General features: G+C 42.7%; 1 protein-coding gene across 1 annotated transcript; it reads right to left on the reverse strand.

Moving 5' to 3' along the window:
* Positions 1 to 2,320: 2,320 nt before the first annotated feature.
* On the reverse strand, positions 2,321 to 10,042 carry KCNV2 (potassium voltage-gated channel modifier subfamily V member 2). Its single transcript, XM_056848128.1, has 2 exons — positions 8,693 to 10,042; positions 2,321 to 2,602 (listed from the first exon to the last, which is right to left on the reverse strand). Exons 1-2 carry the CDS (start codon positions 10,040 to 10,042, stop codon positions 2,321 to 2,323), a joined length of 1,632 nt encoding a protein of 543 aa, XP_056704106.1.
* Between the last annotated feature and the right edge of the window lie 11,268 nt (positions 10,043 to 21,310).

Here is a 21,310-nt window from a genome sequence, read left to right on the forward strand (position 1 = left end):
AGATTGTTTCTGAGTGGCTTTTGTAAAGCATGCATGGTGGATGTGGCAAGTTTTTTCTCTGCTGTTGTTTTTAATTCTTAAAGATTTTCTTGGTGTATAGCTTTTGGGCTGTTAAACCTGAATAAAGTTAACTACTTTCTGTGATTTCCACTACAAACTCTACATTCTATATACTATTGTCATATTCTTTATATATTTTTCATATTGTTACTTTGTGGTGGTACTCACTAGTAAAGAGTACCAGCAGGCACCTTGGGGTGGGGTCTTCCATGTCTGAGGAGAAAATTAGTGTATGAGTACTGGAAAGTTTTTAAAAAACAAAGAAGCACTGTTTACTGTTCATTAACCACTGCAGGCAGTCAGAGCTTTCAAATGTGGGCCTAAACCTCTTTCACAACACATAGAATCATAGAGTTGGAAGGGATCACCAGGGTCATCTAGTAGAACCCCCTGCACAATGCAGGAAACTCACAACCCCCAGTGACCCCTACTCCATGCACAGATGCCCTCCCTCTCATGCTCTGCCTAAGGTCATAGAATCAGCATTGCTGACAGATGGCCATCTAGCCTCTACTTAAAAACCTCCAGGGAAGGAGCTCACCACCTCCCAAAGAAGCCTGTTCCACTGAGGAATCGCTCTGTTAGAAAATTCTTCCTAATGTCTAGATGGAAACACTTTTGATTTAATTTCAACCCATTGGTTCTGGTCCGACCTTCTAGAGCAACAGAAAACAACTCGGCACCTTCCTCTATATGACAGCCCTTCAAGTACTTGAAGATGGTTATCATATCCCCTCTCAGTCTTCTCCTCTTCAGGCTAAACATGCCCAGCTCCTTCAACCTTTCCTCACAGGACTTGGTCTCCAGACCCCTCACCTCATAGGACTTGGTCTCCAGACCCCTCACCATCTTTGTTGCCCTCCTCTGGACACGTTCCAGATTGTCTATATCCTTCTTAAATTGCTGTGCCCAAAACTGAACACAATACTCTAGGTGAGTTCTAACCAAAGCAAAGCGACACCATCACTTCGCGTGATCTGAACACTATACTTCTGTTGATACAGCCGAAGATTGCATTTTCCTTATGAAAATTATTATGAGACATGCTGGAGGATTACAAGTCAAATTAGCCTGCTATGTAATGTGTAGGGTTGCCAACCTCCAGGTGGTGGCTGGAGATCTCTCACTATTACAACTGGTCTCCAGACGATAGAGATCAGTTTACCTGGAGAAAATGGCCACTTGGATAATTGGACTCTATAGCATTGAAGACCCTCCCCTCCTCAAACCCCACCCTCTTCAGTCTCCACCCCAAAAATCTCCAGGTATTTCCCAACTCGAAGCTGGCAACCCTAGTACTGTGCTGGATGTGATCAAGGATCATTTGATTCAGCTGTCGTTATAAGGCAGGTTCCATCATGCACTGCCTTTCTATGTCCTTTAGAAGGAGTAGAATAATAAACTAATAAACCACATCCACATAATCCACTTCTGTAGAAATACCCACATTATCCAAATAGTAGAAAGCTAAAGCAGACAATATATTCCAGGCCAGTGGTGTCTACAGAGATACAGTGCTGTATTCGCATATTTGTATTCATTGTTAGTATTTATTAGGAAGATTCTTATCAATAAAGATTTTTTTTAACTAAAATCCTTCTAATTTTCCTTTTGTGAGATATGGTTATGCATGTGAATTTGTAAGACTAAGTATATAATATTCCTTTGTTCCATATTGCCCTGTACTGTTACTGGGGTGTCTTTTTTTAAAGACAAGAAAAACATTATGGGTTTTTTTAGTTATTTCTCAAAACCAAATTTCAGGCAGTCTTAAAATTTTGGTATCTGTGGTTGCATTTAGAGCACAAAAGGATTGCATGTCTTTGAATTGCTCCTCTCAGAAGTTTCAAGACTATAGTAAATTTCAGATTCAAGATACTGCATGGCTACCTGAAAGCCTACTACAATTCTAATTTTGAATCAACATCAACCATGATCGTAAATATTGCAGTATACAGAAAATAAATGCTTTTATTTGGCTGCGGTAGAGTTACATTTGCAGGACAGACACACTGTATCTCAATGGATCCGTATTAGAATCTGTAGCTGGATAGTCCAAAGCCGGTAAATTTCTATTGGCAGTTTAGAGATCAGCTGGAACAGGTGTCAGTAGAAATAACAAGGAAGAAGATAAGCATCTGTATCCGGAAGTGGATAATATAATGTTCAGGTGTGGCCATTCTTTTTAGTCCAGTTATTCCTTGAATTGACTGATTCCTTATGCCTCCCTCTCTCCAGACCTATTTGTTAGACAGGATTTTTAATTGTATCTGTGTCTTGGTAATTGGGTTGGCCTGTTTCCATAGCACTCTGACATTTTCTTCATGGCTCTCCGTGCAAAATCTACTTTCCCTCTGTCCTTCCGTATAGCTGTATACTCGTAAGCTTTCAGCTTGATGTAATAGTCTGAGAACTTATTATAGAGGACAGAGATGGGCATTCCATTCAGAATTATTCCAAAAGCAATGCAAAAGAAAGCAAATAGTCGCCCCAAATAGGTTTCTGGGCACATATCTCCATAGCCCACTGTAGAAATGCTTACCTACAAGCAAATCAAAAGTAAGACAGTTACTAAGAAGTACATAATACCACTTTATGCTGAGGATGGATTGATAATTTGGATTCATTAGAAATCTTTTATATGCTACTGCATGAGCTTTCATTATTAAAGCAATTTCTTTTGAGTACCTGCCTTATACTAAGGTCACTGGTATGTAAAGCCCAGTGCTATATGTATTCTAACTGGTAGCAGTTCTCCAGAGTCTCAGAGTGAAACACTCCTATGCTCTCACTTTTTTAGCACCCATGCATGTGAACAAATGATAGCTTTTGTATGTGCACATGCTTTTTGCTACAAAGAAAGGCTGTAAGGAAAGAGTTCAGGCTTGAAGTATCTCTGAAACATATAATCTAGTCTACATAGGATACTGAGAGATCCTTGACTGGATCTTTCCAACAATTTTTAAAATTAAACTACAGTTCAGGCTTGGAGTGAGGAGGAAACAGAAGGTTTAATCCTTTCAGCTCCACATTTCGCTTGTCAAAATCACCCCTCCCGTGCTGCTATGAAATTTTGAAGGGAAAAAGACAGGCTTGTGTCTTTTCCCAACCAAGAATAATAGCAATACAGGGTGGATGGTTTCAGTTGGTGAAACCATGAGGTGGTAGAATAATTAAATTCCCTGTTCCCACAGGACCCTAGTCTGAAACAGGGCAGTATGCAGCTGAAGTTTAGAAGAAGAAGAGTTGGTTTTTATATGCTGACTTTCTCTACCACTTAAGGCAGAATAAAACTGGCTTACAATCTCCTTCCCTCCCCCTCCCCACAACAGACTCCCTGTGAGGTAAGTGGGTCTGAGAGAGTGTGACTAGTCCAAGGTCACTCAGATGGCTTCATGTGGAGGAGTGGGGAAACAAATCCAGTTCACCAGATTAGCATCCACCACTAATTTGGAGGAGTGGGGAATCAAACCCGGTTCTCCAGATCACACTCCACTGCTCCAAAATACCGCTCTTACCCTCTACACCACGTTGGCTCTGTTGCCATCAGTACCCATCACCCCCTCCATTCTGCATTGCGCATATAATTTGTGCCAAGTATCACTTGGTCTGTGGATGATCCTTAGGACGGTGTACAGATAAGCCTGTTTTTGCCCATTTGTACAGAATAGCATCACTATATTGGGCAGTGGTGGCTAATCCCTGACATCCTAGGTGGGAGTGCTATGGTATAGAATGGATTATGAGGCTCCTCTAATACACTTGTCATTGCACCATTCCTCAACACAAACTCTTTGGTCAGTACAAAAACCCATAGGTTATTGCTGGGAATTTTTAAAATAAACATTAAAAAACCTAAAGAAATCTTTATTTCTCAATATCAATATTAAAATGAAGGATGAATGGAGATGAAATGGAGATGAAAAAATATGCCTTTGCTTTTACATTTCCACCAGAACATTAGTCTCAAAATGTTACTCATGGTTTTTTGTGCATGGGTACTTTCACTCACATTAGCCCCCGGTCTGTCTCAGTTGTTCCCTGGAGTTATGCATGAGTTTTCCATCCATTAGAGATGACCTCACAGCCAGGCCTCACAAGTCCCAAGACAAATCCCTGTGCATAAGGGTGAAATCCCTATGCATAAGGCAAAGTGTGGGACACAGCAGCTTGGGGGAGTGACCTTTCTCTCACAGAAAGCACTACGGCTAATGACAAAGCAGCATGTCAAGGGGCGGGATTCAACTCTGAGCAGAAGAAAGGATTTTAAAAATGAGGCTTGGGTTTCTTCCCCCCCCCTTTCCTTTTATAGAATCATAGAAACAGAGTTGGAAGGTACCACCAGGGTCATCTAGTCCAACCCCCTGCACAATGCAGGAAACTCACAACTACCTCCCCCCCCCACACCCCAGTGATCCCTACTCCATGCCCAGAAGATGACCAAGTTGCCCTCCCTCTCATGATCTGCCTAAGGTCATAGAATCAGCATTGATGACAGATGGCCAACTAGCCTCTGCTTAAAAACCTCCAGGGAAGGAGAGCTTACCACCTCCCAAGGAAGCCTGTTCCACTGAGGAATCGCTCTGTTAGAAAATTCTTCCTAATGTCTAGACAAAAACTCTTGATTTAATTTCAACACGTTGGTTCTGGTCCAACCTTCTGGAGCAACAGAAAACAACTCGGCACCATCCTCTATATGACAGCCCTTTAAGTACTTTTAGAGAGCTCCATGTTTTTAAAATGCTTTTTAACATGGCAGTTGGGTTTCCGCTCGGGGGGAGGACTTTTCTCTCACAGTTAGCACTACAGCCAATTGCAAAGCAACGTTTCAAGAGGTGGGGACTCAAATGCTTCCTGATTTGAGCTTGGAGACTGCTGGTGCATAGATTCACAACAGGAAAGTGTGGGTCCAGTGAGCAACGAACCTCAAGTAAACTCCCATGCATAAACAACCTATGTGTCTCTTGTGTCAAGTAACAGTAAGAGCCCCTTCCCTTCTACTATGGAGGTACACTAGTTGTACTTGCTCTTTTTTTCCCCCTAGACCCCATCACTCTGTTCTCCCTTGACTGTACATCATTCTTCTTGGAGAAGGGGAATTGTCCTATAGATACTGTTGTTGCAAGAGGAAGGACTGCATGTGGGAGGAGCAGAATGTGCAGGGGGGGTTTCCATGGAGCTTAGTGTCTAAACCAGTTTGTAAGACCATGAACCTTTGTATCATATAGTGCTTTGGGGGAAGAGGCAAGTGGAGATGGATACAAACAATTTGGGTGATCCAGATTGCCTAGCTGCATGCACTGTTATTGACCCAAAATCTTTGCTTTAGATCATATCAAGTGAGCATTAACTTTTGTGCAATTGAACAACTCACTCTGTTCTTGTATCTCCATGATCTTCACCTGTGTAATGTTGATCATAACCTTTCCAAGGATGATGTTTTGTGATGATGCTGACAAAACAACAAATGGCTAAACCAGGGCAGCAGAAATGTTCCCTGTCAAGGAGCATCCACGGTTAGTTCAGCTGTGGAATACTCATTGAAAAGGAAGCCGTGCATAGTGGAGCACTTTCCTCCTTTTTAAGTAGCCTTGCGTTACAGATGAATGAAACATACGGCTGGCCTCCCTGAGCCTGCACTAGGCAAGCTTATTTGTAGGATGCACCTGGTGCATTTAGTGGAATAAAAAGGATTAGTTTGTGGTCTGTTGGAAATTAAGTCACTGGAATTGAATGCTAATGCAGGAGGGGAAAAATCTCTCAAAATAAACAACGGGATGAAAGAGAGATGTGTTACTGACAGGCTCTCTGTCAGATCCTAGTCCATGAAATTTTGCTGGTGGGGAACTGAAGGATGAGCGAATATCTTTGGGTCTCCTAAAATTAATATTATGAATATTTATGCCAGTGGTTCTTAGTGGTTAGGGTGTCAGACTAGGTTATGGGAGACCGAGGTTCCAATCACTCCTTAGCCATGGAGGCTTGCTGACCTTGGGCCAGTGATTGGCATAACCTACCTCACAGGGCTGTTGTGAGGATAAAATGGAAGAGATGATAATGTTGTAGGCCTCTTTGGATCCCCACTGAGGAGAAAATCAGGATGTAGATAAATCTCTCTCTGTTTTGGGGATGCTCCACATGTATCAGCACATGTGAAGAGTTTCTTCCCCCAGTGCAATCAGATATAGCTGCCATATGTATATGAATGCTGGACTCATGTAAACAGGGCCAATTGTACAAGTCTTTCCTAGCAGTTCATCTCTCCCTGTCTGGTGGTGAGCAGATTAGGAAGAACTGCACAATTGGTTCTACTCATGTGGTTCTGTTGTTCACTTACATACAGCAACTATGAAGTATCACAAAGAAGCATCTAATATGCAGCATTTCATGCACATGAAAGAGGCATTGGTCTGGGGTAGTATTTGGTTATGCCACAGAATCACAACGTACCATTTTGAGTGTTGCTGAAATTAATGACTACAATGAGCCATCAGGAAGTGCTTGTAGATGAACAGGCTTGCAGTGTATCCATAGACTGAATCATAGCATTGGTCACTTGGGACACATGTATTTAATGAAAGCCACTGTGCTAATTGTTGCTAGTTCAGACAGACTAGCAGTGTCATCATGGAAAAATGACTCCATAATACTTCCTCTATCATTGTTCTTTTTGTGTAGCTGTATGTCTTCTTTCCATTACAATCCTGCCTGTCTCTCAAGACTGGCAACTAAGAGATATAGGGTCTCTCCACCACTCCCATCCTTCAACCGTACATGTGGTTTGCATTTCACTGACACTACGATTTAGAATTATATTGTGGTTCACTCACAGGCCCATTCATTTGCAAGTGCCCTAAGAGTTTATTCTTGTAAAAAAACTAATTTCTTTTCGGTTAGTAAGCCCATATTATTAAAAGATTTACTAGTATATGGATGGTCAGGAAAAGGCATTCAGTACAGTGTCATCCAAATCCTTCAGAATGGGATATTGTGTATTGTATGTAGTACAAAGGATGAAGTGGCAGCAGAAGAGATTTATCCAGCTCCAATATATCATGCTATATTTTCATAAATTTGAATAAATTTGTATAAATAGCCAGCATGGTGTAGTGGTTAAGAGTGGTGGTTTGCAGCAGTGGACTCTAATCTGGGGAACCAAGTTTGATTCCCTACTTCTCCACATGAGCGGCAGACACTAATCTGGCGAACCAGGTTGGTTTCCCCACTCCTGCACATGAAGCCAGCTGGGTGACCTTGGGCTAGGTACAGTTCTCTCTAAATTACAAGCTCTTAGAGGTCTCTCAGCCCCACCTACCTCACAGGGTGTCTGTTGGGGGGAAGGGAAGATGATTTTGTAAGCTAGTTTGATTCTTCCTTAAGTGGTAGAGAAAGCCAGCATATAAAAACCAGCTCTTCTTCTCCTTCTCCTCCTCCAATCTATTTCATAGCTTCTCTTGTTTTGTAACTATGGAGCATATATCTGTATATCTAAGATCTGTTATCCAAGGATAACATCCTTTGAACTAATCTCAGACCAGGATTTATTTCCCAGTTCAAGGAGTGAATCATACCCACTTCACACAAGATTAATTTTCTCAATGGAAGTCAGCTCTGTACAAATCCCTTCTCACACAATGCACATGCATGTGTCCATATTTTGCCACATGTACTTAGGGAGGGAAAGCTACAAATGGCCAGTTCTTCATGAGAAGCAATAGCACAGTTTTCATGTTTGATTAGTGCTGGCATCTCAACAAAGACTTCTAAAGCCAAAGTATCAATGAAAGTTTGGCCATGTGAGCCTCTTCTGACTATGACTTAGCTGAGATCTCATGGTAATTCAACTGTGCTATAAAACAATGCTATATTTTCAGTCATTGTTGATTTACGAGGCACTTCAACCAGAGATTTATAAATTACAAGCTCAGTATCACTTTACAATCAACCATGCCAAATGGTCCCCCCTGTTTATTTTTGACTACTGCTGCTGGCTCAGTATAAATAAACCAAAGCATCATTTTATGTTCTGTCGTAGCTACTACCAGCAGCTGTCTGGAATGCCTTGCAAAGGACAGTTGTCTAATGTGCTTGTCTCCCAACTACACATATAAATGCACTTTTTTCTTTTTTTACTCTTACTGGGACACTAGAATCGCCTTGAATTTTTTAGCTGTTCTATATAAAATAATCAAAGCAAATTTTTAATTGCATTGCAAATTTTTGGACAGAGCTGCTTTTACAAACTCTCATTAGAAAAAATGATAGCAGTGAGCTGTCAGAAAGTGCAGATAAGTCACTGCGAAATTAAGTCTAGCAATGGAGTCTCCCTCTCATTTCCCTCTTTGCCTTTTTCAGTAAGCAGCAGCAGGAAATATTTGCACAGCACAGCCACAAATACCCATCCAATTCAAACTCTATTTCACTGATTATAACCTGATCTGCTAAAACTGATGTATGAAAGCTTCCAGTTGAGGGGGATGCGTGTGCACATGCATGCATGGGTGCATAATCTATGAAAGCAAAGGTCAGGACAGATGTTTGAAAATCTAGGTCTACTTTGCTGGTTTCAAACAGTTCTATGTAAAGGTGACAGATGGGAAAAGAAGTGTGAAATAACAGGATAGGTACTTACGGCAGCCCACCACCAGGCATGTGGGATGCTGGTAAAGTTTGTGCTGGAAACATCATGTTCCACTGTGTAGACCATAGCAGAGAAGGCAAAAATTCCCAGAGCAATGAAGAGCAAGAGGCAGCCCACCTGCTGATAGCACTGGCGCAAAGTGAAGCCAAAGGCCCGTAACCCTGTAGAGTGGCGGGCCAACTTGAGGATGCGGAAAATACGCATAAGTCGCATGATGCGTAGCACCTGCCCTACCTTCCCCACCCGCCCCACCTTCTCAATGTCATTTTCATGCTGAGAACCTTGGCCACGAGGCTGGTCCTCATCGACAAAATGTTCCAACACTAGCTGGAGGTAGAGGGGCAATATTGCAATGAGGTCCACAACATTGAGCGTGCTACTAGCAAAGCGGCGTATGTCTGGGGTGGAGATCAGCCGCAGCACATATTCCAGTGTGAAGAAGGCAATGCAGAACGTCTCCACATGTTCTAGCATGGGATGAATCTCTCCAGTGCCCTGATCCTTGTGCTGCATCTCCTCTACAGTGTTGAGAGCCAGTGCTACCACTGAGATGAGTACAAAGAAACTGGAGGCCACCCCCATGGCTTTTGCTGTTGTAGAGGAGAAGGGCTTTTCCATGAGGTTCCAAAGGCGCCAACGCTGTTCAGCATAGCGCATGTGGCGGAAGAGATGCTCACTTTCCTGGGCGGCAGCTTGGGCCTGCAGCTCTTGCTGCACTTTCAGCTGCTCGTTCAGCTCATCACATCTCTCCTCAAAGCAAATGCGGCAGCACCGTGGTGTGTACTTGAGTCTAATCCCCCAGTAACTCAACTCTTCCAAGAAGCTGAAGGGGCACAGTTCATCCTGCACCCGTAACACACCTGAAGCATAGAAGTTGTAAACCAGCTGGAAGACAGCAGGATCGCGATCAAAGAAATATTCATCACCTTGAGCTGCATAGTCATCGCACAGGCCTAGCTGGCAGCTGCGGTCAATGGAAGTGGCCAAGCGGCCCAGCCGCGTTGTAGGGTAGATGGCCACAGCCTGGTAAGTGAGCTGGTAGCTGTGCCCACCAACATTAATGTTCAGCACTGATGAAGATGCCGCAGCTCGGGAAGAAAAGGCAGGAGTAAATGGAAACAAAGTGGGGATTCTCTCCTCCTCATCTTCCTTCTCCTCCAAGCTTTCTGTTTCCTGGGACAATTGCACCTGGGATCCCCACTTAGTAAAACCAACTCCTCGGGTTGCTGTGTCTGTACACCATGTTCCTTTATGTTCCTCAGTTGACTCCAAGGTGGCATCACAAGCTGCTGCATTTGTGTTTGAAATTTGGGGCTGTCTTCTCGGCTTAAAGCCCCACATGTCAGCTGGGTGCAACTCCCTTCGTCACTACCGCAGCTAAAAAATGTGTTCTTGTTGCTGTTCCCCACCCCACAGCTTCCTCTCCTCTGAAACATCCGGCACCAGAGTAGCTTCACATTTCTTTCTCTTCCAGCCTCCAGTTCTAGTTGTTGTTAAAACTCAGTGTGGCATACAAATTCATAGGGGCTGCTGTTGACCGTTTTAATCTTGCTGACAGGGAAGATCTGAGTGCTTAGAGAAGGGGATTTAAAGGCTATTATCCTATTTCAGCCTCGGCTCCCTCTCTCTGTGACGTGGATGATTATGGATCCAGAAACATGTGGATAATCAGGTTTTTTTTTAAAAAAAGCAGTGTCATCACTGCTAATAAGAAAAAAAATTAAAACACTTTCCTAAACTAAATTTGAGGTGGATTACCATATATCTCGAATAGGGGGTGGAGAAGGCCACCAGTGATAGAACAGTAATGCCTCTTTTGAATTTATCTGAAAGCTTTCTCTTGTCCTGGTTTCTCAGTGTTATTTCCCCTGTGCTATATATATGCATACACATATATTGGGAGCTACCTGTGGCAATCACAATGTTTGTAAACTTCTTAATTTGTCCACCAGTCCTATTAATGCAGTGGTACTTGGCAGTCTCCATATGGGAACTGTGACATTTGAATAGACCCTGAGTGTGCACTACACATATTGTTTTTCCACCTGTAAAATAGGACTAAGCAATTCTGTGTATATTCCTCCATTGTTGCATGAAACTGGAATTTTAGTACCCTCAGAATTCCTACTTCCTTAAAAAAAAAAAATCAGTCTGTGATCTTGAAAACATTCAGGCAATAATGGGTCATATTTCAGAAGCCAGAAGGTAACTGAACAGAAATTATAGTGGTCAGAATGTACAGAGTACTGCAAAATTCTTTGCCCACGCCCTTCGGTTGTAAAGGGTGTATAAATTATGCAGTAAGCCACTATTCACATTTGCTTAATGTATAGAGTTGAGCAATTCTGCTTCTTCTGGAACATAATTTGTCTCTTGGGGTTAATGTCTCTGAGTTAATGCCAAGTATAGCTGAAGTCTGAAATGAATAGGGTATAAGAAGATTCTTAGGCCTTTTCCTGATTGTAGAGAAACTGCCTGGCACTTTTCCAGGCACCTTCTTGTATATTTGCATCTCTTGTATACTGACAGAGTGATTCTCTACCACCAAAGGCTTGTACCTTCCTTCCGAGTACCCTATGGCATTTTTTCAGCCCCTGGCATATTCCAGAGAGCTATGGAGCACCAAGGTGATTGTAAGCCGGTTTGATTCTTCCTTAAGTGGTATTCTTCCTAAAGCTGTCATATAAAAACCAACTCTTTTTCTTAATTGTGCTAGATGAAATACCAGCTGTATTGGTTCCAGCTGGTAGAAGAACATTTGTACTAGCAACCATGTCATAACAAGATGGTGACCTGCATGTAAACTCACAGGCCCCATCAAGAAGATTGTTGCCAAGAGGTATATATTACCCTACCTGGGTGTCCTAGGCTACCAGGTTCACCCCTGTGAAGTGTACAGGACTACAGTGAACTCACAAGGAGCAGGGCACTGCAGTGCAGCCAGAGGCCATTTATGCATGGTAATTAGCAGGCTGAATTGTCTTGCATATTTTTTTAAAATTTTCACTCTGAATCGTCATTCTGGAAGTGACTACGAAGCCTGAGCATTCCTACTTCGCATTACTTAAGAGCCCATTTAATGCGACCTTTGGTGTTTGCCCTGAAGAATCCCCTCAAGGAACCATGCAAAATTACAGCAGTGCATTAGCTATGCACATGCTAATGGCTATGCAAACAGGAATGAAGGAGCAGGCGAGTGGGGAGGGGTGGAATTTCTCCTTTTGCGCCTGGACAATGATTAGGCATTTTTAAAGTTGCATTTTTAAAAAGAGCTTTGAGCGAGCATCAAAATTGACTGTCATGAGTCAGCCTGCTGAAGCTTCCTCTGAGGAAGAGAACCTAGAAGCAGCAGACAGCGAAAGGGAAGAACCACAACAGGCAGAGCAGGCACAAAGAGATGAATGTTCACCATGTCTACAACCATCCAGGGCAGGGGACTCACCTGCGTCTACCAGCAGCCCTCCACAGCCTCTGGAGCAGCGATGCAGGAAAAGTAGATCAGTCCTACTCGAGCATAGGAGAAGTGCTAGGATGCAAGCACAACTAAGAGCATTGCCAGCTGACAACAGTGAGGATAATGAGTCTCCTCCAGCAAGGAGTGCTGAGTCAGAGTTCCTGATGCTGGTTCCTCCTAGGCTTATTTAAGCAGGGGCTTGCATCCAGATGGGTGTGGAAACAACTTGTGCCACCATCTTGTGACTTTACCGTGGAACTCTGTTTACCTATGACTCTGGACTGACTCCTGACTACTCTCTTGGACTGTGTTTGTACCTTGGAAGTAAACTCTGTGTGCCTATGACTTTGGACTGACTCCTGACTATTCTCTTGGACTGTGCTTGTACTACTTAGAACGGAACTCTACAGATAAACCCGCTTTGACTCTGGACCACTCTTGACCCTACTTCCCTGCCTCTGGACCACGACACAGGCCATGCATAAATGGCCAGAAAGAAAATGGAAGTTTTCTGGCATCCATCTGTGACCATTCTAGAGCTGACAGGACAAGTACACGTTGTCTGCCTGCCTCTCCCAGGCCCTATGTCAGGTGCAACACCTTCCTCAGAATATGTTTAGCTTTCTCCTGTAGCCGATAAAAACCCCCAGCAGTAGTCTCCTCAATAATTAAACCCCATTCAGGGAACCTGGACTCCTACCTCAGCATAGCCAGATGTCCAAAACAAACCCATCAATTTCCAGAATAGCCAGGAACCAAGCCTCTCTGAGATCCCATCCTTCCTGGAAAACATCTCCCCTCACCTAGAGTTTTTACAATAAAAACCAAATTAATCTCTTTATTCAGAGTTTCCCACAGGGATTTGATCTCGGTATACAAAGGACAAAAGTTCCTGGTTGCCCCTGCCTCTTGCATAATATAGTCTCCCCAGCTAATTCCCCAACCAAAAGGGAAGACAACTAATTTGGGTAACACATATGCCCTCCTTTTGTTTTCATCACTCCTTACCATGTTGGTTCGTACATGTCCAGGACTGCCTTTACCAGATCCAGAATGGTCTGCCAGATTTTACAGTACCTCGACAAACTGGAGGTGGGCTGGTAAAGGCAATATGAATGTGGTACTAGCCACGGCATGATTGAATCTGAGCCCCCTGAGACGTCTGGGTCATCAAGGAAGGAACTAAAGTATGCAGGAACATAAGTGGAAATGGACCCTGTGTTGACAGAAAAATGCAGGATACCTACAGGAATGCAGGATATCAGGGAGGCCTGATCTCAGAGAAAACATTATTTCCTTGGGATGGAGCAATAAACGGTTCAGATTTCAGGCTGAGTTTTCCTTTACACAGACAAATGGGCAGGCTAGACATGGCCATTTGCTCACCTTCTAGATGGCTATTTGGATATCCTGAGTTGGGGCATAAAAGCTTTGGGGATGTGTGCTGTGATTTGCCTGGATAAAAGTTGCAAGAAAACACAGGTGGAGACTCAAACCAGCTGGAACATGAAGGGTTAAAAGGTCGGGAAACACTGAGAAGTGCACAAGCCAAAAACCAAGGAAGAAATGGGGTGTGAATGCTGTCTTGACTAGCCTGTTTTCAATGTTCCAGAAGGCTTGTGTCCATTCCACAGAAGAAAATGCCAAGTTAACCAGGTTCTGGCTTTCTTTCTTAGTTCTGTAACACCCAGTAGTTTTGATATTATTTCCCAGTGCTCTAGTAAATTGAGATTGTATTTTGGTAAATAAATATGTTTTTCTTTTAAATATCTCAGACTATGGTCAAAGATCTCAACCAAAATGCCTGACTGCTCATCCGCACATAGATCAGAAACTCCTGACTGGTGTGTGAAGCAGGTCACGTAAACATGGGCTGTATCTGTGCCTGAATCTGCAGATAGTGAAAGAAAGGGCAGAGCTTGAGTGGTGGTGGCTACCAAAGACAGGAAAGAGAGTGGGAGGCAAGTGGGACAAGCCCTCTCTCTCACACACAAACTGATCTCCACTGCCTTATGGATAATCTTGGGTGAAGGGTAAATGATCAAGCCGTTACAGACCCAACCCAGCACAGCAAAAGCATCTTGGTTATTATAATGTACAAGGGGGAACCCGCAAGGACTTGTAGAAGGCATCTCATTTCTCACTCACTCACTATTTCCTCTTTCCCTTTCCTGAAAGCCCTCATAGCTTCTCCCCTTTTCCTGCTTCCTTCTCTCCTCCCCACCCGATAACTAACCTACATTTATCTGCCCCTCTGTCTGTATTCAGCTTTCCCTCTCCTCCCCAGAAGTCTCTGCCTAGGAAAACTATGGCCCAGTTGTGTGATGCCAGCAACTGGGTAAGACACACTTGCATGGTAGGAAACCCTCAAGGACGTGGGGGGCACCTCACACCCCTGTATCACCCTCCCCGCACCGGTTCCTCTTTCCCTCCTCCTGGCAACCCCCATATCATCTCCCCTTTCCCTGCCTCGTTCTCTCCTCCTCAGCCATTCACCAACCACAAGCCACTGTGACAAGCCCAACAGAACTAATATCAAACCAGAAAATCCCAGCAGAACGAATCCAAACAAGGGGGGCACTTTTGCAAGCCCAACTAAACCAATGTCTAACAGAGAATCCCAGCAGGGTTTTTTTTTAGAACCAAGGTCAATCCACGGAAACCCAACAGAACCATCTTAAGCACAGGGGGCAACTTTTGCAAGCACATCAGAATGAAGGGCAATCCAGTGACAAATATACAGTACATATCATCACTTTCCCAAGAAAGGCCTCATAAAGTTAGAGGGAGGGTTTTTTAATGCACCCAGAACCTCCTCTCTCAGCAGTCTGCACACCATCACTGCCCCAGAGGGGGTTCTTAGGTGCTGTAGGTGCACTTCATCACTGCCTCTCCTTTTTTCACCTCTGCAAAGAAGAATGCTAAACACATGCAGATTAGCTTCATTATTTATGGTGCTCCTGTGGGTTCTGCTGGTTTCTGTTTGACAAACAGCTTTGCGCTTTGGAAAATACTCTTAATACCTCTTTCTTTTCAAGTTGCAAAGACTGACCGAATAATATCAATCAGACTTCAGGGAAAACCTATCAACATAAGCATCATTCAAGTTTATGCCCCAACTACAGATGCTGATGATGAAGAAATTGAAAGTTTTTATGCAAGTGTTCAGGAAGAAATAGATCACACACCTAAACAAGATGTGCTGTTAATCTTAGGTGACTGGAAGGCAAAAGTAGGAAACAAAGCAGAATCAAATGTTGTTGGGAGATTTGGGCTAGGAGCACGCAATGAAGCAGGAGAATGACTCATTCTGTGAAGAAAACAGTTTGTTCATTGCAAACACATGTTTCAGGCAACCAAATAGATGATTGTATACATGGACATCACCAAACGGCCAGTATAGAAATAAAATAAATTACATGATTAGAAGCAGAAGATGGAGAAGCTCTATTCTCCTGGCCAAAACAGGACCAGGAGCCGACTGCGGTACAGATCATGAATTGTTAATATCGAAAATCAAGATAAAGCTGAAGAAAAATACCAGAGCGTTCATAGCGCCAAAATGCAATCTAAGCAACATTCCTGAAGAGTTTAAAAACCATGTAAAGAACAGATTTGCATTACTTAGTTCAAATGAATGTAAACCAGAAGAACTATGGGTAGAAACTAGAGATATTATCAAGGAAGAGTGTGCAAAGACTATTCCTGTAGCCAAAAAAAAAAAAATGAAAAGCCTCGATGGATGACTGAGGAAACTCTTAAAATTGCTAAGGATAGACGAGAAGCTAAAGTAAAAGGTGACAGAAACAGAATCAACAGTCTAAGTGCAGCATTCCAGCGACTTGCACGTAGAGACAAAGAGAACTATTATAATAACCAGTGTAAAGAAATAGAAGAGAACAACAAAAAAGGAAGAACAAGGGATCTGTTCCACAAGATCCAAGAAATCAAAGGGAAATTTAAAGCATGGTTAGGCATGCTGAACGATCTACATGGAAATACATTAACTGAACAGGACAAAATAACGAAAAGGTGGGAACAATACACTGAAGAGCTATACAGAAGAGATGAAAGAATGACAGATACCTTCCAAGAAGAATCTTTTGAAGAAGAACCTACAGTATTAGAAAGTGAAGTGAAAGCTGCACTGAGAGCAATTGGGAGAAACAAATCACCAGGAGCAGATGGGATATCAATAGAGCTGTTCCAAGCCACAGAAACGGAGTCCATTAAAATCTTGACAAGAATATGCCAACAAATATGGAAAACAAAACAATGGCCCACAGATTGGAAACAATCAGTTTACATCCCAATTCCCAAGAAAGGAGATGTCAAAGATTGCGGCAACTATCAAACCATCGCATTAATTTCTCATGCAAGTAAAGTGTTGCTCAAAATCCTACAACAAAGACTGTTACCATATATGGAACAAGAAATGCCTGATGTTCAAGCTGGATTCTGAAGAGGAAAAGGCACTGGAGATCATATTGCAAATTTATGTTGGTTAGTGGAGCATATGAGAGAATTTAAGAAGAAAATCATCTTGTGTTTCATAGATTACAGCAAAGCTTTTGACTGTGTGGATCATGAAAAGCTGTGGCTGGTTTTAAAGGAAATGGGTGTGCCACAACATCTGATCGTTTTGATGCGCAACCTGTATTCTGGACAAGAGGCCATGGTTAGGACACAATATGGAGAAACAGAATGGTTTCCAATTGGCAAAGATGTTAGACAAGGATGTATTTTATCTTCCTACCTCTTCTATCTGTATGCAGAACATATCATTAGGAAAGCTGGATTAGATTTAGAGGAAGGTGGAGTGAAAATTGGGGGGAGGAACATGAACAATTTGAGATATGCTGATGATACTACATTACTGGCAGAAAACAGCGAAGACTTGAAGCGACTACTGCTGAAAGTTAAACGAGAAATTGCCAAAGCAGGACTACAGCTGAACATCAGGAAGACAAAAGTAATGACTACAGGAGAATTACACAACTTTAAGCTTGACAATGAGGAAATTGAAATTGTTCAAGACTTTCTATTCCTTGGCTCCACCATCAACCAAAAGGGAGACTGCAGCCAAGAAACCAGAAGGAGACTGGGTAGGGCAGCCATGAAGGAGCTAGAAAAGATTTTTAAGTGTAAGGATGTGTCACTGGCAACCAAGATCAGGTTAATTCATGCCATCGTATTCCCTATTACTATGTATGGGTGTGAGAGCTGGACAATGAAGAAAGCGGATAGGAAGAAAGTAGATTCCTTTGAAATGTGGTGTTGGAGGAGAGTGTTACAGATAATGTGGACTGCCAAAAAAACAAATCAGTGGGTTTTAGAACAAATCAAGCTGAACTGACCCTAGAAGTGTCAAGGTCTCTGACATAATTATGGTATTTTGTGTACATGTGCAGAATTAATTCCATGTAGAGTCTGAACACAACATACAAACTGAACCATAAACTGTAGAGGCTTGTGTAATGAAAAGCCTGGCAACACCTTGCAAAATGCAAATGTCCTTAGAACAGGCTGACTGAATTCTCTCAAGGTCTGAATTCTTTCAAGAGCTAACTAACTTACCCTGGTCTTGTCCTTGAAGGGAGAAGAACAGAGTCATTCTTCACTATCTGCCAGAAAGGTGTATCTGAAATTACCCTTCCTGATTCAGCTGCCAGCTGTCAGCTGCTCATATCTCAAGAGCAGAAAAGTCCTGCTATCCTCAGACCTTGAGAAGGTCTACTCAAAGACCTCAAGGCTATAAGTGCAGTAAGCTTCTTGCTTTCTATAACCTTGCTGAAGGCTATGTTTCCTACTGACCAGATGGTTACATGTTACAATGTGAGCAATAATTGTGTTTTATGATTTATATAGTTATATATTGTATTGTAGATTTCTAAATAGTCTCATTTAATGCGTATTGTATTGAAGATGAGAATGGTATGAAAATTGAGTGTATGGAGTGATCATGGAGCTCAGAAATGATTATTTATACTTTAAGCAAAATAGACTGAAAGGAAAGGAAGCCCATATTTGGTCATGGGGAGAAGCTAATAACCTGAACAGCTGCAACTAAGACATTATTGCACTGCTCATGTTATCTGAAAGTAGGGAGGAAGATATCCCTCCTGATGGTAAAATCAACACTCTTAATGAGTCTGAAACAGTATAAATGCAGTCACAGTAAGCCCAGAGAATCAGAACCTTCCAAAGGCTCTCAAGAAAAGGTTGACTGGTATGTATGGCTTCAATACATTACTCTAGATTTTATGAATTAGATACTTTGAACTGAATCAGAATAATTTGACTGTTATATTTTAGAAGTTGGATTTTGAAACTGAATAGTATGTAAGACTTGCTTGCTTTTACTTCATACATTGTAAATACATACAGTGTACTTTGACAAGAGTTTTTATAGAAGTGTTAAAGACTCGATAATCTGCATTTACACATATTTTACTAGAAGTATATCAATAAAAAGACTTGCTTTTTAAAAGTAGGTAAAGTTGTTGAGTCCTGCTTACTCAATGACTGGCTGAATAAGATAACTTCACTTCTCAGTAAGTGATACATTCTAAGAGCCTGTCATCTGAACAGCACGACCCGCTTCAGAAGCTAAAATGACTAAACTGAGGCTGTTGTACTTTGGACATATTATGAGAAGACAAGAGTCACTGGAAAAGACAATCATGCTAGGAAAAGTTGAAGGCAGCAGGAAAAGAGGAAGCCCCAACAAGAGATGGATTGACTCTATAAAGGAAGTCATGGCCCTTAGTTTTCAAGATCTGAGCAAGGCTGTTGAGGATAGGACACTTTGGAGGACATTGATTCATAGGGTCACCATGAGTCTGAAACAACTTGACGGCACTTAACACACACACACACATGTAATAATGTAATAATATTTTTTTAATGACAACACGTGATGTGCATAAAAACAAAAAGCAAAACTTAGGCGGCTGAGGGGAGACATGATAGAGGTCTATAAAATTATGCATGGTTTGGAGAGAGTGGACAGGGAGAAGTTCTTCTCCCTCTCCCATAATACTAGAACACGGGGTCATCTGCTAAAGCTGGAGTGTGAGAGATTCAAAACAGATAAAAGGAAGTATTTTTTCACACAACGCATAGTTAAATTGTGGAACTCCCTGCCCCAGGATGTGGTGATGGCTGCCAGCTTGCAGGGCTTTAAGAGGGGAGTGGTCATATTCATGGAGGAGAGGGGTATTCATGGTTGTTAGTTAGAATGGATACTAGTCATGCTGCATACCTATTCTCTCTTGTATCAGAGGAGCATGCCTGCTATTTTGGGTGCGGTGGAACACAGGCAGGATGGTGCTGCTGCAGTCGTCTTGTTAGTGGCTTCCTGGAGGCACCTGGTTGGCCACTGTGTGAACAGACTGCTGGGCTTGATGGGCCTTGGGCTGATCCAGTGGGGCCTTTCTTATGTTCTTATCAAACACACAAAAAAATTATGCATGTCTGAATTTGAGCCTCCCCCCTTCAGCTTGAGGCCCATGCCAAAGGGCCCTTCTCCCCTCCTGGCCCTATTTGCCCTGAGCATAAGTACTGCTTGTCTGTTTAGGATGTCTGTTCTCATTCTGCATAGTATGTAAGCTGCTTCCGCCCCCTTTCCTCAGGACGTTTTGTCCTTTCTCCATTTGGTTTGTTTTACTACTGAGGGGTAATTCTATGTGAGTTTGTATTTTTAGCTGCAGCTGCACTTCTAGGGAAACCGTTTCCACAAAAATCAAGACAGTAGGCTGTTTCCCACCCCCGCCCCCTTCAAAGGCTCACCAATCTAAAAATTTCAGGCTGTGACAGAAGCTAAGTGAGGAGAAGAAGAAGAAGAAGAATTGGTTTTTACATGCCGACCTTTTCTACCACTTAAGGAAGAATCAAACCGGCTTACAATCACCTTCCCTTCCCCTCCCCACAACAGACACCCTGTGAGGCAGGTGGGGCTGAGAGAGCTCTAAGAGAGCTGTGACTAGCCCAAGGTCACCCAGCTGGCTTCATGTGTGGGGGTGGGGACACCAACCCAGTTCACCAGATTAGCGTCCACCACTCATGTGGAGGAGTGGGGATCACACCCGGTTCTCCAGATTAGAGTCCACTGCTCCAAACCACCTTAACCATTACTTTGTGTTGCCAGATGATTTAAAGCTGTCACCTTCAAGATAATTAGTCTCTGTAAGCTTGCCTTACAGAGAGTATTTAGCAAAGCAATCTGTGGGAACATGTTATCATTATCTTAATTATGGGCTTGATCAGTAACCGCACCTGGCAGAAATCAGTGGGGGGGGGGGAGAGAAAGAGATTTTTGGTAGCTCTTGATGAAGAAGAAATTTTAAAAACCCACTAAAAAACCCTTCTGCCTTTTTCTTCAGCAAAAAGGCAGCCTGACTGCATGGTTCAATCAGGTAGATTCAGTCAGGACTAATCCTCATCTGACATTTTCTCTGTTTTCTGACTACATAAAGGACATTCTATATATGTAGAATTGTAGAACTAACTTTTGTAGACAGCACAGAGTTTTGTGTCTTTGAACACAGCGCAGAGACTGGGAATTGACAGATGTAGTTTTCCCCATAATTTTATCTCCAGGTTGGAGAAAACATCACCTGTTGATGATTTTCTGCCTGTTATGCAACCATTACAGAAACAGAATTTATGCCTATAAAAAGTGACATGCTGACCTTTGGTGGTAATTCAAGGTGATGTCCATGGAAGTCTTTATGTTTTAGATGGCTATCAAGGCCCTGTATCTAATAGCCAAAAGTTGGCCTCTTTGTGGATTGTGAAATACAAAGTAGTCTGCCATGGTAACCACATAGAGCTCTGTAGACATGAGAGAACCCCAAAATTTTCTGAAACAAGCTAGTTAGCTAGTCTACATCCCCCACACTTGGTTGCAGTGTTTGTGCCTGTGGAGATGTTAAAAAATACTCAGCTGGGGTTCAGTTGGCATTGTGCTTTGCCATAGCAACTCCACGAAGCACTCTTTAAGGAGCAACAGGAGGAGGAGAGTAAGGAATCTGAACAAATGGAGGTGCAAGCAACACAGGAGGAGGGTGCATGGAAGAATGTAACCCACAGGAGCAGGAAAATCAGGACTCATGCTGATTCTCTGTTGCTCAGCAATCGGTTCCAGGATCTCC

This window comes from Euleptes europaea, chromosome 4 (genome assembly GCF_029931775.1).
Source record: "Euleptes europaea isolate rEulEur1 chromosome 4, rEulEur1.hap1, whole genome shotgun sequence".
NCBI lineage: Eukaryota > Metazoa > Chordata > Lepidosauria > Squamata > Sphaerodactylidae > Euleptes > Euleptes europaea.

What these genes read in the sequence shown, in the direction of transcription:
- KCNV2 (XM_056848128.1), bottom strand. Translation starts at nt 10,042, where the DNA reads ATGTGGGGCTTTAAGCCGAGAAGACAGCCCCAAATTTCAAACACAAAT. An exon ending in ATGCCTGGTGGTGGGCTGCC is followed by an intron (nt 2,603 to 8,692) that starts GTAAGTACCTAT and finishes ATTTGCTTGTAG; the next exon opens with GTAAGCATTTCTACAGTGGG.